At 42.3% G+C, this 22,184-nt stretch overlaps 1 protein-coding gene across 1 annotated transcript in view; it reads left to right on the forward strand.

Annotated features, from left to right (window-relative positions):
* golph3a (golgi phosphoprotein 3a) overlaps positions 1-21,066 on the forward strand; it is an 81,028-nt gene extending 59,962 nt beyond the window's left edge. The window contains exon 4 of the mRNA XM_060856572.1: positions 18,544-21,066. Within this exon, the coding sequence (XP_060712555.1) occupies positions 18,544-18,968 (425 nt within the window). The 3' untranslated portion in view covers positions 18,969-21,066. The remainder of the gene's footprint in view (positions 1-18,543) is intronic.
* Positions 21,067-22,184: the final 1,118 nt, after the last annotated feature.

Consider the following 22,184-nt stretch of genomic DNA (forward strand, 5'->3'; position numbering starts at 1 on the left):
TTGCTGATCTTGGTTTCCAGATTCTCTGTCAAAACGTACTGAAGGTATTCTTATGCATGTGTGTAACTGGCAGTATATATGCTTTTGCATTCTATCTTTTATAATTGTAATATTTATTTTTGAACAGTGAGACATTGCAAACTCCATGAAAAACATTCCATGGTTCCTGCAGTGCACTGATCATTCCAGACAAAATTTTTGAAATTATGTTGTGATCGGTTGTGCATATTATGTTTCAGAGCCAACTGACTTTTGGAAAGTGTGATAGCCATCTGCATTATGCATTATTGTTTGTACTAGTATTCTAAAGTATTTTGGCTTTATGAAATCTTCTTTGGCACTTCTAAACATGCAAAATTGCGTCTTGAGAAGTTTTAAAAGGCAATATTGAAGTTTGATTTTCTGTTTTACATTAATTTATTAATTGCAAGAAAAATATTTTGTCCAGCTTAACTGAAATATTCATCAGTAGTCTATTGAGGCATCCTAGTAATGATTCTCTGCTCTGACTCCTTCCCTAGACTGGCAGTTTTGAGGTAGTGTCCATGAAAACAACAATACCAACATTTAATGTTCTGCTGCTAGAAATTACTTTCTAGTTAAACAAGAGTAATTTCACACTTCTGCTAGTTGCTGTTCTTGTTGGGACTGAGTAGAGACATTAAGATAAATTTGTAACAGCATTAATGCTTTACCATAGGGATTGTTTGCCAGACAATTGCATTGTTTAAGGAAATGTTGGATGAATGTTAAAGCAGAAGAGGAAGAAACAACTATAGGGAGAGAGCAATGCAGCGGGTTTGGTTTTGGATTACTTTGGCACAAATATGGTCAGCTGAATGTCTTCCTTCCATGCTGTAAATTTCTATGGTTTTATCTCTATGATCCTAGATGTCAGCCATGGCTCCGGGTAGTGTTCTTGCTTCTGGGTTAGAAGGTTGTGGGTTCATGCCCTACTTTGGAACTGATGATATAACTAAATTCAGATTACATAGTGAACCTTGGCTCAATAGACTACAAATTTATTTTTGCAATTTGATTCTAATGTTGGACACATTCATTTTCATGTACTTTTAACAACAGAGCATAAATTCATTACATAAAATTTTTAAATTGTTATGTAAACATATAAGACAATTTGGGAACATAGGACAGTACAGCATAGTACAGACCCTTTGGACCTCTGTGCCACCCTTTTATCCAACTCTAAGATCAAGCTAACTTACATACCCTTCAATTTACTATCATCCATGTGTCGATCCAAGTGTCCCGAGTGTATCTGATTTTACTATCACTACTGGCAGTGCGTTGCACCCACCACTCTGTGTAAAGAACCTATCTCTGACATCTTCCCTAAACCTTCCTCCAAACATCTTAAAATTATGCCCCCTAGTGATAGCCATTTCCACCCTGGGAAAAAGTCTCTGGTTGTCCATTCTATCTATCCCTCATCATCTTGTACACCTCTGTCAAGTCATCTCTCATCCTCCGTTTGGTCCAGTGAAAAAATCCCTAGCTCTTCAATCTTTCTTCACAAGACATGTCCTCTAGTCCAGGCAGCATCCTGGTAAATCTTCTCTGCATCCTCTGTGAAGCTTCTGTATCTTCCTATAATGAGGCAACCAGAACTGAACACAATATTCCAAGTGTGGTCTAACCAGAGCTTTGTTGAACTGCTGCATAACCTCTCAGCTCTTAAATTCAATCCCCCTGCTAATGAAAGCCAACAAACGTACGCCACGTTAACAATGCTATCAACTTGGGTGGCAACTTTGAGGGATCTATGGACGTGGACCCCAAGATCCCTCTGTTCCTCCATGCTGCCAAGAATCCTGCCTTTAACCCTGTAATCTGCATTCAAATACGACCTTCCAGAATGAATCATTTCACACTTTTCCAGGTTGAACTCAGTCTGCCACTTTTCAGCCCAGTCTGCATCCTGTCAATGTTCCAGTGCAACCTACAACAGCCATCAACACCACCCACAACTCCACCAACCTTTGTGTCATCAGTAATTTACTAACCCACCCTTCCACTTTCTCATCCAAGTCCTTTGTAAAAATTACAAAGAGAAGTCCCAGAACTGATCACTTCAGAACACCACTGGTTACCAAACCCGAGGATGAATGCTTTCCATTTACTACTACCCTCTGTCTTCTATGGACCAGCCAATTCTGTATCCAGGTAAAAACAATGACTGCAGATGCTGGAAACCAGATTCTGGATTAGTGGTGCTGGAAGAGCACAGCAGTTCAGGCAGCATCCAAAGTGCAGTGAAATTGACATTTCAGGCAAAAGCCCTTCATCAGGAATAAAGGCAGTGAGCCTGAAGCGTGGAGAGATAAGCTAGAGGAGGGTGGGGGTGGGAAGAAAGTAGCATAGAGTACAATAGGTGAGTGGGGGAGGGGATGAAGGTGATAGGTCAGGGAGGGGAAGGTGGAGTGGATAGGTGGAAAAGAAGATAGGCAGGTAGGACAAGTCATGGGAACAGTGCTGAGCTGGAAGTTTGGAACTGGGGAAAGGGGAAATGAGGAAACTGTTGAAGTGTTCCGAGGCGGAAGATGAGGCGTGAGACAGCCAGATTTCCCTGTATCCCATGCCTCCTTACTTTTTGAATGAGCTTAGCATGACGATCCTTATCAGACTCTTTGCTAAAATCCATATGCACCACATCCACTGCCCTACCTTCATCAATGTGTTTGGTCACATCCTCAAAGAATTCACTATGTCTTGTGAGGCATGACCTGCACCTCACAAAGCCATACCGACTATTTCTAATCAAACTATGCTTTTCCAAATAATCGTAAATCCTGTCTCTCGGAATCCTCTCCCATAATTTGCCCATTACTGATGTAAGACTGACTGGTCTGTAATTCCCAGGGTTATCTCTATTCCCTTTCTTGAACATTTGCCACCCTCCAATCATCTGGTGGTACTACAGTGGATGGTAAAGAAGCAAAGATCATCGCCAAAGACACAGCAATCCCTTCCCTCATTTCTCTTGATAACTTTGGTATATCCCATCTGGCCCTTGGGACTTGTCTATCCTCATGTTTTTCAAAGTTTTCAGCATATTCTCCTCCTTAAAATCAGCCTGTTTCACACTGTCCTGACAAACAACTAGGTCCCGCTCTTTTGTGAATACTGAAGAAAAGTATTCATTAAGGACCTCCCCTACCTCTTCTGACTTGAGGCACAAGTTCCCTCCACTACCCCTTATTGGCCCCACCCTCACTCTAGCCATCATCTTGTTCCTCACAAATGTAAAACGAATTGGGGTTTTCCTTAATTCTACCTTCCAAGACCTTTTCATGCCCCCCTAGCTCTTTTAAGTCCGTTCTTCAGTTCCTTCCTGGCTGTATCCTAACCCACTAGACTCCTGTCTGATCTTTGTTTCCTCAACCTTAAATAAGCTACCTTCTTCCTCTTGATTAGGTGTTCCGCAGCTCTTGTCATTCGAGGTTCTTTCACCCTACCATCCCTTCCTTGCCTCAGTGGGACAAATCTATCCAGCATTCGCAGCAAGTGCTCCCTAAACAACCTCCACATTTCTGTTGTAAAAGATCTTATTCTGGATTAGTGGTGCTGGAAGAGCACAGCAGTTCAGGCAGCATCCAAGGTGCAGCAAAATCAACGTTTCGGGCAAAAGCCCTTCATCAGGAATAAAGGCAGTGAGCCTGAAGCGTGGAGAGATAAGCTAGAGGTGGGTGGGGTGGGGAGAGAGTAGCATAGAGTACAATGGGTGAGTGGGGGAGGAGATGAAGGTGATAGGTCAGGGAGGAGAGGGTGGAGTGGATAGGTGGAAAAGGAGATATGCAGGTAGGACAAGTCCGGACAAGTCATGGCTGGAAGTTTGGAACTATGGTGAGGTGGGGGAAGGGGAAATGAGGAAACTGTTGAAGTCCACATTGATGCCCTGGGGTTGAAGTGTTTCGACTCGGAAGATGAGGCGTTCTTTCTTCAGGCGTCTGGTGGTGAGGGAGTGGCGATGAAGGAGGCCCAGGACCTCCACGTCCTCAGCAGAGTGGGAGGGGGAGTTGAAATGTTGGGCCACGGGGCGGTGTGGTTGATTGGTGCGGGTGTCCTGGAGCTGTTCCCTAAAGCGCTCTGCTAGGAGGCGCCCAGTCTCCCCAATGTAGAGGAAACCGCATCGGGAGCAACGGATACAGTAAATGATATTAGTGGATGTGCAGGTAAAACTTTGGATGTGGAAGGCTCCTTTAGGGCCTTGGATGGAGGTGAGGGAGGAGGTGTGGGCACAGGTTTTACAGTTCCTGTGGTGGTAGGAGAAAGTGTCAGGATGGGAGGGTGGGTTGTAGGGGGGGGGCGTGGACCTGACCAGGTAGTCACGGAGGGAACGGTCTTTGCGAAAGGCGGAAAGGGGTGGGGAGGGAAATATGGTGGTGGGGTCTTTTTGGAGGTGGCGAAAATGTCGGTGGATGATTTGGTTTATGCGAAGATTTGTAGGGTGAAAGGTGAGCACCAGGGGCGTTCTGTCCTTGTTATGGTTGGAGGGGTGTGGTCTGAGGGCGGAGGTGCGGGATATGGACGAGATGTGTTGGAGTGCATCTTTAACCATGTGGGAAGGGAAATTGCGATCTCTAAAGAAGGAGGCCATCTGGTGTGTTCTATGGTGGAACTGCTCCCCCTGGGAGCAGATACGGTGGAGGAATTGGGAATACGGGATGGCATTTTTGCATAAGGTAGGGTGGGAAGAGGTGTAATCCAAGTAGCTGTGGGAGTCGGTGGGTTTGTGAAAAAATGTCAGTGTCAAGTCAGTCGTCATTAATGGAGATGGAGAGGACCAGGAATGGGAGGAGGTGTCAGAGATGGTCCAGGTAAATTTAAGGTCAGGGTGGAATGTGTTGGTGAAGTTGATGAATTGCTCAACCACCTCGCGGGAGCACGAGGTGGCGCCAATGCAGTCATCAATGTAGCGGGGGAAGAGGTGGGGAGTGGTGCCGGTGTAATTACGAAAGATCAGCTGTTCTACATAGCCAACAAAGATCTTATCCTGAACAGAGAAAAAAAATTGATTCTTTGCCCCAGCAATATGCCTTACAGACATTTAACCCCCAGTGAGATGTCTCCCCTCATATCTTCACTTCAAAATTTCTCACTTTTTTTTATCGGCTCTCTAATTCTCTCCATCTGTTTCAGAAATACACACAGGCAAATTCACTGAGCTTTCCTCGAACCTTGAGGAAAGTTCAGTACTTTTTCTAGCCATGTCTACTTGAGAAGACAGTGTGTGAACATCCATCGTTGCAAAAGAAAACAAAGTACTGGGAAAAAAAAACAGGTATTACAGCATTTGTGGAGAGAGAAACAAGGTTAACAGTTAGAGTCCAGTGATACTTCTCCAGGAGAGCTGGAGTCTTGAGTTCTGAAGATGCATAATTGAATGATACATTCTCCTAACCTGGCTTTCCCTCACTGTAGATGCTGCTAGATCTTAGTTTTTCCAGCTGTTTGTTTTTATTTATGATTTCCAGCATCCACAGTGTTTTCCTTTATCATCACCTTAAAGTTCCCTTCAAAGTTGCACAGCTGCCTGATGACATCTGTTTCTAATCATGTATTGCTGCATCATTAGCCTGTATTTCTTGTCAAGGAGAATTGTGTATGTCCTAAGAAATGCTGTGATTCCCCAAGAACGTGTAAATTGTCTACTACAGAGTCACAGCATCAAACCAGGGCAGGCAATTAATATGGAGTTGTAAATGTACACAAAGTGAGCGCAAATCATTTTTTAAAACCACTGAAAATAATGTACAGCAGCATGGTGAATTGAAATGTTAATATGTGGTGTTAAACAGTTTGCAATTAAACCTCTGCGTTATTAATGTGAATCATGACATACCGAGGTGTTGCTTTGAAGAGTGCAGGAAGGCATGCCAAGAGCAGCACCAGGTATAGCAAAAAGGCTTCAACCTGGTAATCCTACAACACAGGACTATTTGTGTGCTAAGCAACAAGTGACAAACAGCTACACAATTCCACAATGAATCCAATGGATCAGAACTGAGCTCTGAAATCCTGCTACATCTAGTCTTGACTGGTTGAGGACAAATGGGCAACTTACAGGAGGAAGAGGCTTCACGAACATTCCTGACCTCCATAACAGTTGAGCTCAGCACATCAGTGCAAAATGCATTTGCCACAGTCTTCAGCCAAAAGTAGCAAGTGGATGATCCATCTTAGCATCCTCCAGAGGTCCCCAGCATCAAAAATGTCTTCAACCAATTTGAGTCCGCTGTGATGTCATGAAACAGTTGGAGGCACTAAATACTACAAAGGCTACTGGTCCATACAACATTTCTGGAATAGTACTGAAGAGTTGTGCCTCCAGAACTTGCCATGTCCCTTGCCAAGCTATTCCAGTACAGCTGCAGCAGTGAATTTATCCAACCATGTGGAAAATTGTCCAGGTATGTTCTGTACACCAAGCAGGTCAAATCAAACCCAGTCAATTACCATCTAGCAATCTAGATGGTAGAATCATAGAATCATAGGGTCATTTAGCATAGAAACAGGCTCTTCGGTCTACTATGTCTATGCAATGTCTATATCGTCAGTAAAATGATGGAAGTGTCATCAACAGTGCTGTCAAACTCAGTAATAATCTGTTCACTGGCGCTCAGTTTGGATTCTGCAGGACCACTTCACTCTTCACCTTTTTTGCTGTCATGGTCCAAATATGGACAGAAGAACTGAATTTCAGAGGTGAGGTACGAAGGACAGTCCTTGATATCAAGGCTGCATTTGCCCAAATAGCATTAAGGAGCTCTAGCAAAACTGGAGTCGATGGGAATCAGGAGAAAAGCTCTCCACTGGCTGGAATCAAACCTGGCTCAAGAGGTGAATGTGTTGATGGGAGGTAATCTAAGCTTCCGGACATTACTGTAGGAGTTCCTCCAGGGTAATGTCTTTGACCCAACCATCTTTGATAAGGTAGCTAATGTCATAAAGCATCTCCAGAACAATATAGGGAGGTTGAGTCAATGGGTAGAAATTTAGCATATGGAATGTAATGTGGGAAATGAGATTTTTTTTACTTGACACAAACAGAGGAGCTGAATACTATTTGGCGAAAGACTGCAGAAAGCTTCAGAACAGGAATTTGGGAACTCTTGTCCACGAATCTTCAAAAAACTAGTGCCCAGATTCAATGGGAAATAGGGAAAGAAAATAGAATACTAATCTTTTTATTTCAAAGGGAATATAATATTAAAGTAGGGAGGATTTGCTAAAACTATGCAAAGCACTAGTTGACCACTGCTGAAATACTGTGAACAATTTCGGCCTCTTCATCTAAGGAAAGTTAAACTAGTGAGCGGCACGGTGGCACAGTGGTTAGCACTGCTGTCTCACAGCGCCTGAGACCCGGGTTCAATTCCCGACTCAGGCGACTGACTGACTGTGTGGAGTTTGCACGTTCTCCCCGTGTCTGTGTGGGTTTCCTCCAGGTGCTCCGGTTTCCTCCCACAGTCCAAAGATGTGCGGGTCAGGTGAATTGGCCATGCTAAATTGCCTGTAGTGTTAGGTAAGGGGTAAATGTAGGGGTATGGGTGGGTTGCGCTTCAGCGGGTCGGTGTGGACTTGTTGGGCCGAAGGGCCTGTTTCCACACTGTAAGTAATCTAATCTAATCTAATCTAAGCATTGGAGGCTGTCCAAAGAAGATTTATGAGGCTGATATCCAATGTGGAGGAACTGTTATAAGAGATTGAGTGAATTGGGCCCCTCTCATTGAAGTTTTCAAGAATGAGGGGGCGATCTTATTGAAGCATATGTCTGACTTGGAGGACTTGACAGTATGCATGCTGAGGTATTGTTTCTTCCTTATAGGAAAGTCTGGGACCAGAGGGCATAAACTTATAGAAAGAATCGTCCATATAAAACAAGGATTAAAAATTCTTTTAATCTTTACTGCAAAGGGCTGTAGAGGCAACAAATCATAGGTATTGAATTTTAGTTCAAGCTTATTTACTCAGAATATTCACGCACTTTATTCATTCACTTCTTTAAAATATTGTTAGCAGTTGGAAATTCTGCTACAGACCTCTAAACACCAACTAAATTATGCTTCACAAGATATTTACAGAAGAATAAAGTTATCATTCTTTATGGATCTACACAGAATATGCTTCCCCATCCTTATATGACTGCATCCAGTTAAACAGTTCCATGGTTTCCACTCTGCTTGGAAGTCCATTATATGTTATCAATGTTTTGTGAAAATTTACAGATATTTGTAAAATTACTTGCTAGTTTGAGCATATGTATTATTGTGTAACTCCTCCAACTTAATTTTATAATAGTAATCTGGATTGACATTTCTCACAGTATGTACTGTTTATAACAATGGGAGAAAGTGAGGGCTGTAGATACTGGACATAAGAGTCAAAAAGTGTGGTGCTGGAAAAGGCCAGCGGACCAGGCAGCCTGACCTGTGCTTTTCCAGTGCCACACTTTTCTTCTCTCTATATCAATGGACTTTACATTTGAGAATTCAAATTCATTCTTTTTAGGCTGACCGGCTGAAGGTTTTTTCAGTCTTTTCTCATGCCAACCTCTGACACTGCAGTTGGCTTGGGAGTTTTTTTTCTGCACTACTTCCAGCATTTGAGTATCTCCTTTGTTTCTCGATGAGGTCTGATCAGAGTTCCTAGTGCAACAAAAAGTGTGTTCTGGAGAAACGTAACAAATCCAGTAGTATCTGTTGAGAAGAACAGTGCTAACATTTTGACTCCAGTGACCCTTCAGAATTCATTGTGGTCTTCTACAGTTTAAATACAGATCTCACGTTGACCAGTAAAACAGGAGTGTAATATTGTGGTGAGAGTTTCTATTATTCCTGCTAAGCTTTGATTCAATGCTGCTGCTGTTATCTACAGTTGTCTGAATGTTGTTTGCTTTAGAAAATAAAAACTTCCAACTTGTACGATATTATGAAGTGCTATCTTGAAAGCATTTTGTTTTCTTAGACCTTTTATTATAAAGGGTTGTGAAAGTTTGAAGGACTGCAGAAATACTGTAGGCTTTTATTATAATTTGGAAGGAACACTGGTACATCTTTTAGTAAAGGCTGGAAATTGCATGACTGCTTGAATTTGTTTAAGGAAGTTGTGTGTCTTCCACTAACTGCTTAAACTCTCATGTTTGGGTTTATGGCTGTCAAGAGTAGTGGATATTTTGTGAGATGAGGCCCCAACTCAGCCTCTGACTTCCTGAGGATTATATGTGAGACCTAAAACACTTCTGGACATCTCCTCTGAGCAAATTATGCCTGGACATCCCAAGAACAGACCCTGTATCCAGTGATGCACAAACATAGAATATAAGAGCAGGAATAAGCCATTTAGCCCTTATGACCCTTGTCTGTCATTTAGTATGATCATGGCTGATCATCTAACTCAGTACCCTATTTCTCCCAATACCTTTGATCTCTATGTCTATTCCTATATCTAACTTCTATGGTTTGGCCTCAACTGGAATGAACTGCCTGAAGAAGTGGTGGAGACGGGCATAAATATAAAATTTTAAAAGGCATCTGGATGGTTCAATGAATTGGAAGGGTTAAGAGGATTTATGGGCCAAATCCAGGCAAATGGGACTAGATTAATTTAGGAGTTGGACAAGTTGAACCAAAGGGTCTGTTTCCATGCTGCATGTCTCTATGGCCAAAGTGTTTTTTTTAAAAGTTAATTTCTGAAGAACCTCGGGGGGGGCGGGTTTCAACTGAGTGTCCTGATATGGCTTAGTAACATTTCCCTGCTATCTTTCACTTGTCACCTCATTAATTATGTAACCAGCTCATTTAGAGTGTTTCTTATGCAATCATTTACCAAATGAGGTGGAATTCCTGCCACTGCCAGGTCCTTTTTGGTATACAAATTGCTGGTGCCATATTTAAGTCCCACTTTTCATCTGTTCAGATGCTGCAAGCCAGGAGCTATGCTAAACGTTATCCTCTTAGGAAACAGAATTATTTCGAAAGGTAATGTTTTTCCGATAGGGACTTGGAGGATGGGGTGATTGAGGAGAGGTCCATCCTCTATCCACTGGACTACAAAGAACATAGAACATTACAGCGCAGTGCTGTGCCTTCAGCCCTCGATGTTGCGTGACCTGTGGAACCAATCTGAAGCCCATCTATTCAAATTATTCCATTTTCATCCATATGCTTATCTAATGACAATTTAGATTAGATGACTTAGTGTGGAACAGGCCCTTCGGCCCAACAAGTCCACACCAACCCACCGAAGCACAACCCACCATACCCCTACATTTACCCCTTACCTAACACTACAGGCAATTTAGCATAGCCAATTCACCTGACCTGCACATCTTTGGACTGTGGGAGGAAACCCACGCAGACACGGAGAGAACGTGCAAACTCCACACAGTCAGTCGCCTGAGGCGGGAATTGAACCCAGGTCTCTGGCGCTGAGACGCCGCAGTGCTAACCACACATAAATTTAAATGTCCTTAAAGTTGGTGACTCTATTACTGTTGCAGGCAGTGCGTTCCACACCCCAGTTCTCTCTCAGAAATGATCTCTGATATCTGACCTATATCTATCACCCCTCAATTTAAAGCTATGTCCCCTCATGCAAGCCATGACCATCTGAAGAGAAAAAGGTTCTTGCTGTCCACCCTATCTAAACCTCTGATTATCTTATGTCTCAATTAAGTCACCTCTCAATCTTCTTCTCTCTAAGGAAAACATCCTCAAGTCCCTCAGCTTTTCCTCATAAAACCTTCCCTCCATACCAGACAATATCTTAGTAAATTCCCTTTGAACCCTTTCCAAAGTTTCCATATCCATCCTATAATGCAGTGACCAGAGCTGTTCACCATACCCCAAGTGCAGCCACACCAGAGTTTGGTACAGCTGCAGCATAATCTCGTGGCTCTGAAACTTGATCCCTGTACCAATAAAAGCTAACCCACCATAATCCTCCTCAACGACCCTATCAACCTGGATGGTAGTTTCAGGGATCTATGTACGTGGACACAGATGTCTCTGCTCCTCTACATTACCTGAATCTTACTATTATCCCAGAATTCTTTAATCCTGTTGCTCCTTCCTGTGTCAATCACCTCCTGCTTCTCTGCATTAAACTCCATTTGCCATATCTCAGCCCAGCTCAGCGGCTTATCTATGTCCCTCTGTAACCTGCAACATCCTTTGGCACTATCCACAACTCCATTGACCTTAATGTCATTTGCAAATTACTAACCCATTTTTCTACACCCTCATCAAGGTCATTTATTAAGAATAACAAAGGAGGTCAACACACCAAACAGCTGGCCTGGTTGCAGATAGTGGCCCTTCAGTGCTGTCTCCAGGTCAGCAAGTTGATGCAGCTGCATTTTGGAATAAATTATGTACAACAGAATTTTCCCATGCTTTGACCAACTGCAAGAGTGAAACATCTGAGTTTTGACAGTGATTAAAAAAACTTTTTCCAATTATGCCCAATAAATAAAGAGCTGTATTTATCAGGTAAACATTCTGATTTTCAGGACAAGAATTGCACACTGCATATAAATGAGATGACTTGGGATATTAATGTGATGCAAATGCTTAGAAATAAGGTGGTGTTTACTGTTTAGCTGGGAGATTCTCAGCCCATCACTGAAGCCTTTGGAGCAAAATTAGAAAAAGTTCTTTGTCTGTCAAAAATCAGATGTTTTCACTCTTGCAGTTGCTGAAAGCATGGAAAAATTCTATCGTACATAATTTATTCCAAAATACAGCAATGTCAACTAGCTGAGTACATATGCTGCATTTCTGATGAAAATGTAGCTATTCTGATGTTTTTGAGGAGCCATTCCAATGCATTCCTCTCAGTCAGATCTTCCGTAGGACAGACAAAATTATGAGGGGCATGGATAGGGTAAATAGGCAAAGTCTTTTCCCTGGGGTTGGGGAGTCCAGAACTAGAGGGCATAGGTTTAGGCTGAGAGGGGAAAGATATAAAAGAGATCCAAGGGGCAACTTTTTCACGCAGAGGGTGGTACGTGTATGGAATGAGCTGCCAGAGGAAGTGGTGGAGGCTGGTACAATTGCAACATTTAAGAGGCATTTGGATGGGTATATGAATAGGAAGGGTTTGGAGGGATATGGGCCGGGTGTTGGCAGGTGGGACTCGATTGGGTTGGGATATCTGGTTGGGTTGGACCGAAGGGTCTATTTCCATGATGTACATCTCTATGACAGGTTTATACTGCTGTTCTTACACCAATTTTTCATGAACACTGAATTCCCCCTCCCTGTCACAGTTGTTTGATCAGTTGGCAAAGGTTATGAGTTGTAGCTTGAAACCAAGTTAATACTTCATTTGTTTGACCAAAGGACCCATTTCAGTTTGTCATTGTATATCTTAATCTCCTGTGCTTTATCTTGACTATATGGCTCATATTGACTGCTTGATCCCATGTGCCAGGAACTATGAACCTGCACTCTCAGGTCTCTATGTTTGACAACACTTCCCGGGATCCTACCATTAAGTGTATAAGTTCTGCCCTGATTTGTCTTTCCAAAATGCAACACCTCATATGTAATTAAATTCCATCTACCATTCCTCAGCCAATCTCAACAAGGTCCTGTACGCAATCAGGTCCTGACCTTCCTGTGGCTTGACTGCTTGATCCCATGTGCCAGTTTATAAGATGAGTAAAACAGGCATTTGACTTGGAAAATTGAGGCTATATCATAATATAAGTATGGCATGTCTTAAGAGTTGTTGACTGTTGAGGTTGACTTCTATACTGAACATGGGCTGATGATTGGTGCTGGGAAGATTGGCCTTTTAGACACCAAGTCAACTTGTATACAATGCTGAAAATGTGTTGCTGGTTAAAGCACAGCAGGTTAGGCAGCATCCTAGGAACAGGATGGGCTCTGGCCCGAAATTCGAATTTCCTGTCCACTTCTTCAGTTTGTATGCAGTAAATCTTATCAAATTGCTTTTTGTTAACACTTGTGATTTCCACTTAAGCTGAAATTTCCATTTCACAGAGATCTGGAGATTGTATACAAGTTAGAGTAAAAAGTGAGGTCTGCAGATGCTGGAGATCAGAGCTGAAAATGTGTTGCTGGTTAAAGCACAGCAGGTTAGGCAGCATCTTAGGAACAGGAAGGGCTCTGGCCCAAAACGTCGAATTTCCTGTTCCTAGCATGCTGCCTAACCTGCTGTGCTTTAACCAGCAACACATTTTCAGCTCTGATCTCCAGCATCTGCAGACCTCCCTTTTTACTCTAACTTGTATACAATCTCCAGATCTCTGTGAAATGGAAATTTCAGCTTAAGTGGAAATCACAACAAGTGTTAACAAAAAGCAGTTTGATAAGATTTACTGCATACAAACTGAAGAAGTGCTATTTTTGATCTTGATGTGTGTCCTTTAAACTAATAGTCCTGCTTTGTATTTACGCTTTTGGACTGGAATAAGTTATTTAATAAAGCACGTAAAAATTTGCGAAAAGCTTTGAAGGTGAAATTGTGAACTGTAGCATGACATAATAAATAAGCTATCAATTTTATGGCTCTATATGGTCGACTGTTTAGGGATTGTTGATGTAGCTTAGACTATATTGAATGATATTTGTATATTCAAAATATGAAAATATGGACAATTATTCAATCTATGGGTATCAAGCTAAAGTTCTTGGTTTAGATGAGATGCAAAGCTTGATGGTGTGAGAGCCATTCCCTTTTTGGTTTGCATACTTTCTTAATTGGTTAATGTTCATCAAGTATATTGTGCAAGCCATTCACACAAATATACAATGTGTGGCTGCTATTCACAATGGAGTCTGTAGGAACAAATATTCCTGTGCTCCTTGTGATGCTTCAAGACCTAGTAATCTATATCTCAAGTCAGGGATATAGCTTAAAAACCATTGAAATATATATTTAGAATCAATAATATGGTAAAATGTTTTTCTAAAGTGTTTTGTGTAATCTGCCAAGTCAATGCGACTGTTAAGCTTTGTTTTTAATAAAAGACTGATTCAAATAATAAAAGAATGAGGTTTGGCCGAAATGGCCTTTTCGGTACTGACATTTGTCTACTCTCACTGATCTTACTTAATGTTTGTTGTTATCCTGGACTACTAATGATCGTTGGATTGCTCCTCTACCAGTGCCACTAAAATTGGTGGGTGAGTGAAACTTGTTGATTAAAAAGTAAAAATGAGGTCTGCAGATGCTGGAGATCACAGCTGAAAATGTGTTGCTGGTTAAAGCACAGCAGGTTAGGCAGCATCTCAGGAATAGGGAATTCGACGTTTCGAGCATAAGCCCTTCATCAGGAATGAGAGAGAGTAGCCGAGGAGGGACTTGGGGGAGGGGTGATGGAGGTGGGATAGGTGGAAGGAGGTCAAGGTGAGGGTGATAGGCCGGAGTGGAGTGGGGTGGGGGCGGAGAGGTCAGTAAGGAGATTGCAGGTTAGGAGGGCGGTGCTGAGTTGAGGGAACCGACTGAGACAAGGTGGGGGGAGGGGAAATGAGGAAACTGGAGAAATCTGAATTCATCCCTTGTGGTTGGAGGGTTCCCAGGCGGAAGATGAGGCGCTCCTCCTCCAGCCGTCGTGTTATGTTCTGCCGGTGGAGGAGTCCAAGGACCTGCATGTCCTCGGTGGAGTGGGAGGGAGGGTTAAAGTGTTGAGCCATGGGGTGGTTGGGTTGGTTGGTCCGGGAGGCCCAGAGGTGTTCTCTGAAGCGTTCCGCAAGTAAGCGGCCTGTCTCCCCAATATAGAGGAGGCCACATCGGGTGCAGCGGATGCAATAGATGATGTGTGTGGAGGTACAGGTGAACTTGTGGCGGATATGGAAGGATCCCTTGGGGCCTTGGAGGGAAGTGAGTGTGGAGGTGTGGGCGCAAGTTTTACATCTCCTCGGCACGGTGGCACAGTGGGGGCGGCACGGTGGCACAGTGGTTAGCACTGCTGCCTCACAGCGCCAGGGACCTGGGTTCAATTCCCGCCTCAGGCGACTGACTGTGTGGAGTTTGCACGTTCTCCCCGTGTCTGCGTGGGTTTCCTCCGGGTGCTCCGGTTTCCTCCCACCCTCCAAAGATGTGCGGGTCAGGTGAATTGGTCATGCTAAATTGCCCGTAGTGTTAGGTAAGGGGTATATGTAGGGGTATGGGTGGGTTGCGCTTCGGCGGGTCGGTGTGGACTTGTTGGGCCGAAGGGCCTGTTTCCACACTGTAAATCTAATCTAATTTCCTGCGGTTGCAGGGGAAGGTGCCGGGGGTGGAGGTTGGGTTGGTGGGGGGTGTGGATCTGACGAGGGAGTCACGAAGGGAGTGGTCCTTGCGGAACGCTGATAGGGGAGGGGAGGGAAATATATCCTTGGTGGTGGGGTCCGTTTGGAGGTGGCGGAAATGACGGCGGATGATACGTTGTATGCGGAGGTTGGTGGGGTGGTAGGTGAGAACCAGTGGGGTTCTGTCTTGGTGGCGGTTGGAGGAGCGGGGCTCAAGGGCGGAGGAGCGGGAAGTGGAGGAGATGCAGTGGAGGGCATCGTCGATCACGTCTGGGGGGAATCTGCGGTCCTTGAAGAAGGAGGCCATCTGGGCTGTGCGGTGTTGGAACTGGTCCTCCTGGGAGCAGATGCGGCGGAGACGAAGGAATTGGGAATATGGGATGGAGTTTTTGCAGGGGGCAGGGTGGGAGGAGATGTAGTCCAGGTAGCTGTGGGAGTCAGTCGGTTTATAGTAGATGTCTGTGTTGAGTCGGTCGCCCGAGATAGAGATGGAAAGGTCTAGGAAGGGGAGGGAGGAGTCTGAGACAGTCCAGGTGAATTTCAGGTCGGGATGGAAGGTGTTAGTAAAGTTGATGAACTGTTCAACCTCCTCGTGGGAGCACGAGGCAGCGCCGATACAGTCATCGATGTAGCGGAGGAAAAGGTGGGGGGTGGTGAGCGGAGGAAAAGGTGGGGGGTGGCTCCTCCAACCGCCACCAAGACAAAACCCCACTGGTTCTCACCTACCACCCCACCAACCTCCGCATACAACATATCATCCGCCGTCATTTCCGCCACCTCCAAACGGACCCCACCACCAAGGATATATTTCCCTCCCCTCCCCTATCAGCGTTCCGCAAGGACCACTCCCTTCGTGACTCCCTCGTCAGATCCACACCCCCCACCAACCTAACCTCCACCCCCGGCACCTTCCCCTGCAACCGCAGGAAATGTAAAACTTGCGCCCACACCTCCACACTCACTTCCCTCCAAGGCCCCAAGGGATCCTTCCATATCCGCCACAAGTTCACCTGTACCTCCACACACATCACCTATTGCATCCGCTGCACCCGATATGGCCTCCTCTATATTGGGGAGACAGGCCGCTTACTTGCGGAACGCTTCAGAGAACACCTCTGGGCCGCCCGGACCAACCAACCCAACCACCCCGTGGCTCAACACTTTAACTCTCCCTCCCACTCCACCGAGGACATGCAGGTCCTTGGACTCCTCCACCGGCAGAACATAACAACACGACGGCTGGAGGAGGAGCGCCTCATCTTCCGCCTGGGAACCCTCCAACCACAAGGTATGAATTCAGATTTCTCCAGTTTCCTCATTTCCCCTCCCCCCACCTTGTCTCAGTCGGTTCCCTCAACTCAGCACCGCCCTCCTAACCTGCAATCTCCTTACTGACCTCTCCGCCCCCACCCCACTCCGGCCTATCACCCTCACCTTGACCTCCTTCCACCTATCCCACCTCCATCGCCCCTCCCCCAAGTCCCTCCTCCCTACCTTTTATCTTAGCCTGCTTGGCTACTCTCTCTCATTCCTGATGAAGGGCTTATGCTCGAAACGTCGAATTCCGAAACTTGTTGATTGCCCTGATGATTTGTTTCTGCCCTACCTTGCAAGTAAGCTGGCCTTCACCTGCCACCCTTTCATTATAACTTGAGTAGCAATAGGGAGTGCAAACTAGCAATATGTGGTTTCTCAGTTTTAGATTTGCAACATGCTCCACCTCAAGTATGAGGTTTTTTACCAATACAGTTTTAAAAAATCGACATTTGTTCTGTAAACCATAGCCTTTGATGTTTTGTGTGATATACTTCATTGCTTCTGGCATTGAAGATTGTGAAAATTTGTGTGCCATGTTTTCTTTTCAGGATTCTTACCATTTACAGATAAAGTTTGATAATGATCACGTTAATATTTTGCTGATTTCCATTGTACCTTGTCAGTTCTAATTTCTTAATACAGTTTTTAATTTTTTAGCTGTATTTTTGCTAATGGTGGTGAGTGTGAGATATCCTTGTATATTGATGCCAGTGAATGGCTCACTTTCTTGTTCAAGTCAAATACTGTCAAATGTGGAATAATGCAGCTAGTTCCTAAACTAAAACTGTCTTCTCCAACCTGTGTTTGACCCTAACTGCAGAATGCCACCCCACTGCAACTACATGAATTTTTCATTATTATTCATGCAAACTAGCTTCTCTTGTCTTTGCAGCAACCAGCTGAAATTCACATCAAATGATGCAACTCCAGAAATCACCTTATATTAAAATGAATAGAGTTCAAATTCAGTCCCATCAGTAAAAAGGGCATAACATTATTTCATTGTAAACCCAAGGTTCCATACAATGGTTGAATGAATGTATGAAAAAGTACAGATATACTCTGTCATTAATAGGATTGTGTAACTTCAAATCCACTATCCTGCCTACCCTGATGGCCTTTTACCCACTTAACAAGATTCTATCTATCTCAGCCTTAAAAAAGTGTTCAAAACTCTACGTCCACCACCTTTTTTTTCCAGAAAGAGTTCCACAGATTCATTTCCTCTGAGAGGAGGGGTAAAAAGCACCTAATCTGTTTCAGATGGGCAACCTCTGATATTTAAACAATGATCCCTAGTTCTGGATTCTCACAGGGGAGAAAATCTTTTCCCCGTACCTGCCCTCTCCAAATCCCTCAGGATCTTGAATGTTTTAGTCAATGACCTCTAAACTTTCAAGCCTATCCCATCCAACCTTTTCCTCATCAGCAATGTTCCCTTTTATACTGCACATGCATTCCCTTTCCACTGCACACGCAGCTCTTCTGATGCTCTGTGAACAGTGATGGGCATTGACTTCAGCTTTGGAGGTTGCTGTGGCACACTGGCTTTGGAGACCCACACAGCCAGTAAGAAAATTAAGTGGCATGCTGCTCATAAGCCAGCCCAGTCTTTCAGTGTTATTCTGGTAAACCTCCTCTGAATGGCTTACAATGCATTTGCATTCTTGATGCATTTTTAAATCTAATTTGAAGGGACCGATTTGAGAGAGATATTTCTCTGCTCAATGTTAATATGTTCCTTTATTCCTTCAGTTATTTTCTAAACAGTCATTTTGAAGAGTTTTTTTTAATATCTGGATTTTTGGTCCTCTAGCAATCAGACTTAAAGCAAAGATCACTTCTCACGAATTCGAACTTCAAGTTCATTCATTTTAACTGCTTCATACGTAAACCTAATATACTAATTATATATTTTTCTTTTTTTCTCTTGTGTTCTAAGGTGAAACGTGGAATCCATTAAAACTACACTATCAATTACGAAATGTCCGTGAGCGATTGGCTAAAAACCTGGTGGAGAAAGGTGTACTGACTACAGAGAAACAAAACTTCCTGCTGTTCGATATGACGACTCATCCGCTGACCAACAATGTCATCAAACAGCGTCTCATCAAAAAAGTGCAGGAAGCAGTGCTGGATAAGTGGGTGAATGACCCTCACCGGATGGACAAGCGCCTTCTTGCGCTCATTTACTTAGCCCATGCCTCAGATGTACTGGAAAATGCTTTTGCCCCACTTTTGGATGAACATTATGACTTGGCCATGAAAAGAGTGCGACAATTACTGGACTTGGATCCTGAAGTTGAATCTATGAAGCCTAATACAAATGAATTGCTCTGGGCTGTCGTGGCAGCCTTTACTAAGTAAAATGTATCGAACTGTATGAAGTATATTCTTTTTCCTGTTTTTCCTTTTTCATGTTATTCATGTCCTTCTAAAACAATTTTTCGTCCGCTAAACTTGTCCTTTCCTTTTCAAGCTGCTAAAGGCTTTGCTTCCAGTTAATCCAGGAAGATCATAAATGGCCCATGAAACACAGCATTTAGTACAGCCAAAGAAATACAGTAAGCTTTGTTTTGTGGCCTGTCTGGTTCTTGACCCACGTGCATTAAAGTGATTGATTGTGTGAAGAGAAAAGCAAATGCAATTTATTCCAGATAAATTCATAATCAGTCTATCAAGATATTTTGTCAGCAATTTTCTGTGATAGAAATGAATGAGATTGGTAGATTTTAAAAACTGATCAAATATGTATTTATCTGGACTATAAATGGCATTGCTATTTACAATAATTATCATATGAAGTTACAGTAAAAGTACTGCAGTATAAAATGTTCAATACCTGCCTTTTTACTGCAGTATTTTTTGCTCGGGTTTAAAATGTTAATATTGTTATGAAGGAGAGATATGCAAGATAAAAATGTCTAGTGTTTATTTCCACCCCATTCAATCACACTTTAAAAACCAGTTACCTAAATTTAGGAGGCCCATTCACACTACATTATAAGATATTTAAGTAAAGCTTTGCCTTATTATGTTATCCATATGTCATCAGCTGTAAAATGTCATCAGACTTATTCGTTGTGATGACGAGTGAAACTATTGGCTACTGTGGCAGTACTGCTCTCAATGGACATTGGAAACCAGGTCTTCCCATGCAAAGTAATAAAACTAGAAGACCTTTAAAAAGAACTTGCACACGCCTGATAAATTATAAGAAATGATTAGGAAGTTGAACTATTATTTTATTCTGATTCACGTCTCAAAGTGAGTAAGTACAGTCACAATTTAGTTGTATTTTTCTATCTTAGAGACATTCTCCTTTGAGAATAGATTGAGTGTGCATTCTCTTCTCTCTTTTTTTCAATCCTGGCCCTGTAACAGAAGAATAACAGTTTCTTTAAAGTTTGAAGATTTCTGTTAGATTTTTGTAAGTTTATATGTTTGCGTTACATATATACTTTTTTGTAAGGCATCTCTGTTTTTAAATTATTACATCAACTTAGTTGGCAGAGGGTGCCTTCTAACAATGGTCCATGAATTCACAATTTTAAATGGAAGCAATTCTGGGATAGCCAACATTCCAGTACATTATGTATATAGTTCAACTTGTATATTTATCTACTCCATCCTAGTTTTTTGCAAGACACAATGAATTCTACACCTGACCTCATCTGTGCTTAGCCACTGATTTATGGTGGAAAGGGGCTTCTTCTGTAAAGCATGTGCAAAGTTCTTGTATGTGATTTTGATGTATGTGGAAAAGTACCGAGCAGGTATTTTGACCTATGCATAGCCTTTTATTATGTTAATCAATGTACAGTAAGAGTCAGTTCTATGTCATTGTAAAGAATATATTTCATGTCAAAGAACACTTGTGACTGGCAAATTGAGTGCAATTTTTTTTCATTTCTCTGTTCTTTGTACACTGAAAAAGGATGTGAAATCACAGGTTTTTTTGCGCATATATTACCAACTTTTAATTAATATCCAGCTTTAGAAACATTCTTTTATAGGCATGGCATGTGAATTGTTTGTAACAATGGATGTTCACCGTAATTATTAAGGGTATTATTTTTGTTGAGTAGCAAATATTCCAATAATGGCAGATTTTAGTTTTATATATAACTTGATTTTAGCATCTTATCTTATACAATTATTGCCATTTTTTAAACCTGTGAGCTTTTTCCATTGCTTGCTTCACTGCTGGTTTCACCGGGTGTGTGTGTGTGTGCGCGTGTGTGTGTGTATGTACATATAACAAGGAGATTGTTACAAATACAGTGATTCAAGATATACTGCATCTTAATGATGGGGCTGACAGGTGTTTGGAAATTATTTTTGTTTAAATATTCAAAGCAAAAATGCTAGATGGTGTAGAACTGTAGACCTGAAATTCAAGGGATCCCTGATCTGTATACTAGCTTTTTAACCTTTCAGTTAATAAACAATGATTTTGAAAGTGCCTGAACTAGAGCACATCATTTATGCATTTATTCATTCTCACTATTTATAATGGTGGTCACTGTTTTGATGTATCATGCAAGGAAGAATTATGCAAAAGCTCAGATTGAATCTGAGATCTCTAGCATTAAGGTCCAAGTTTTAAGGTGGGAATGACCTCCTCTGTTCTTAACTCTAACTTATGGTAATGAAGCTGCTGTCATATTGTTGGCTTATAGCACACTAGTGTAGAAAGCAGGGACCCTTAGGATCCTAACTTGGAATTTTGGACATGAAGATGTGTTCCATAGAACATGGGGTTGTGCGTAATAAACCTAGCATTTTGAGACAATGTTTTGTCCACAAATTGTCAAACTGAAATGTAACTACTTGCCTCAAAATTATCTCCGTGTTTCTTTTTTTTTAAAAGACACTCAGCTTATTTCAATTGTAGCTGAACTTTGTGTTTCATTTCTGTTTCATAACTTGTCATTCATGCAGCCAGAAGGGAAATTCCTGCCCTCTTATTTAACAAAAGCAACCTTTTTAAACTGTGGTGTTTAAAATGTTTTCCTGTGAACACCTTAAACAATGCGAGTTGTAACTATTTTACTTTTTGGTCATCTTAGTATTTAATTCCTAATTGACTAGTATGGAGTTGTTTTTAACAAATGAAAAATGTTTGTAATCCATGGAGACTTTTAGTAATTATTTTAATTTGTTGTTTGATATTTTGAATTGCCAAGTAAGATCATAATATTTATTAATTTTGAGTACAAGTAGAACTCATACATGTATTTCAAATAAGTTGTCTTTAAAAATAATAGATGAAATATAAATGTTCATATTTTTAGCGACTCCATTCTCCTGTATTTAAAATGTACTTTTTCATTGTGAAATATCAGAAGACGTATATTTTTAGGGAATAATCCAATAAAAACCATAAGTTTTGAAAGTAAAGCTGAGCAATGAGGAAACATGACTTGGCCAACAAATCAAATTGCTTAAAAAGGTTCTCAGTAATTGTTCCTGCCCTCCTGTCCTGCCCTTGGCTTCCCACAGATTTACTTTAAGCTAGACTTGTGTAAAGCCAAACATCCTAGAGCAAGAGAATTGTGCCAGAAAATGAAATACAATTCC

The sequence above is a fragment of the Hemiscyllium ocellatum genome, chromosome 1 (assembly GCF_020745735.1).
Source record: "Hemiscyllium ocellatum isolate sHemOce1 chromosome 1, sHemOce1.pat.X.cur, whole genome shotgun sequence".
Lineage (NCBI taxonomy): Eukaryota > Metazoa > Chordata > Chondrichthyes > Orectolobiformes > Hemiscylliidae > Hemiscyllium > Hemiscyllium ocellatum.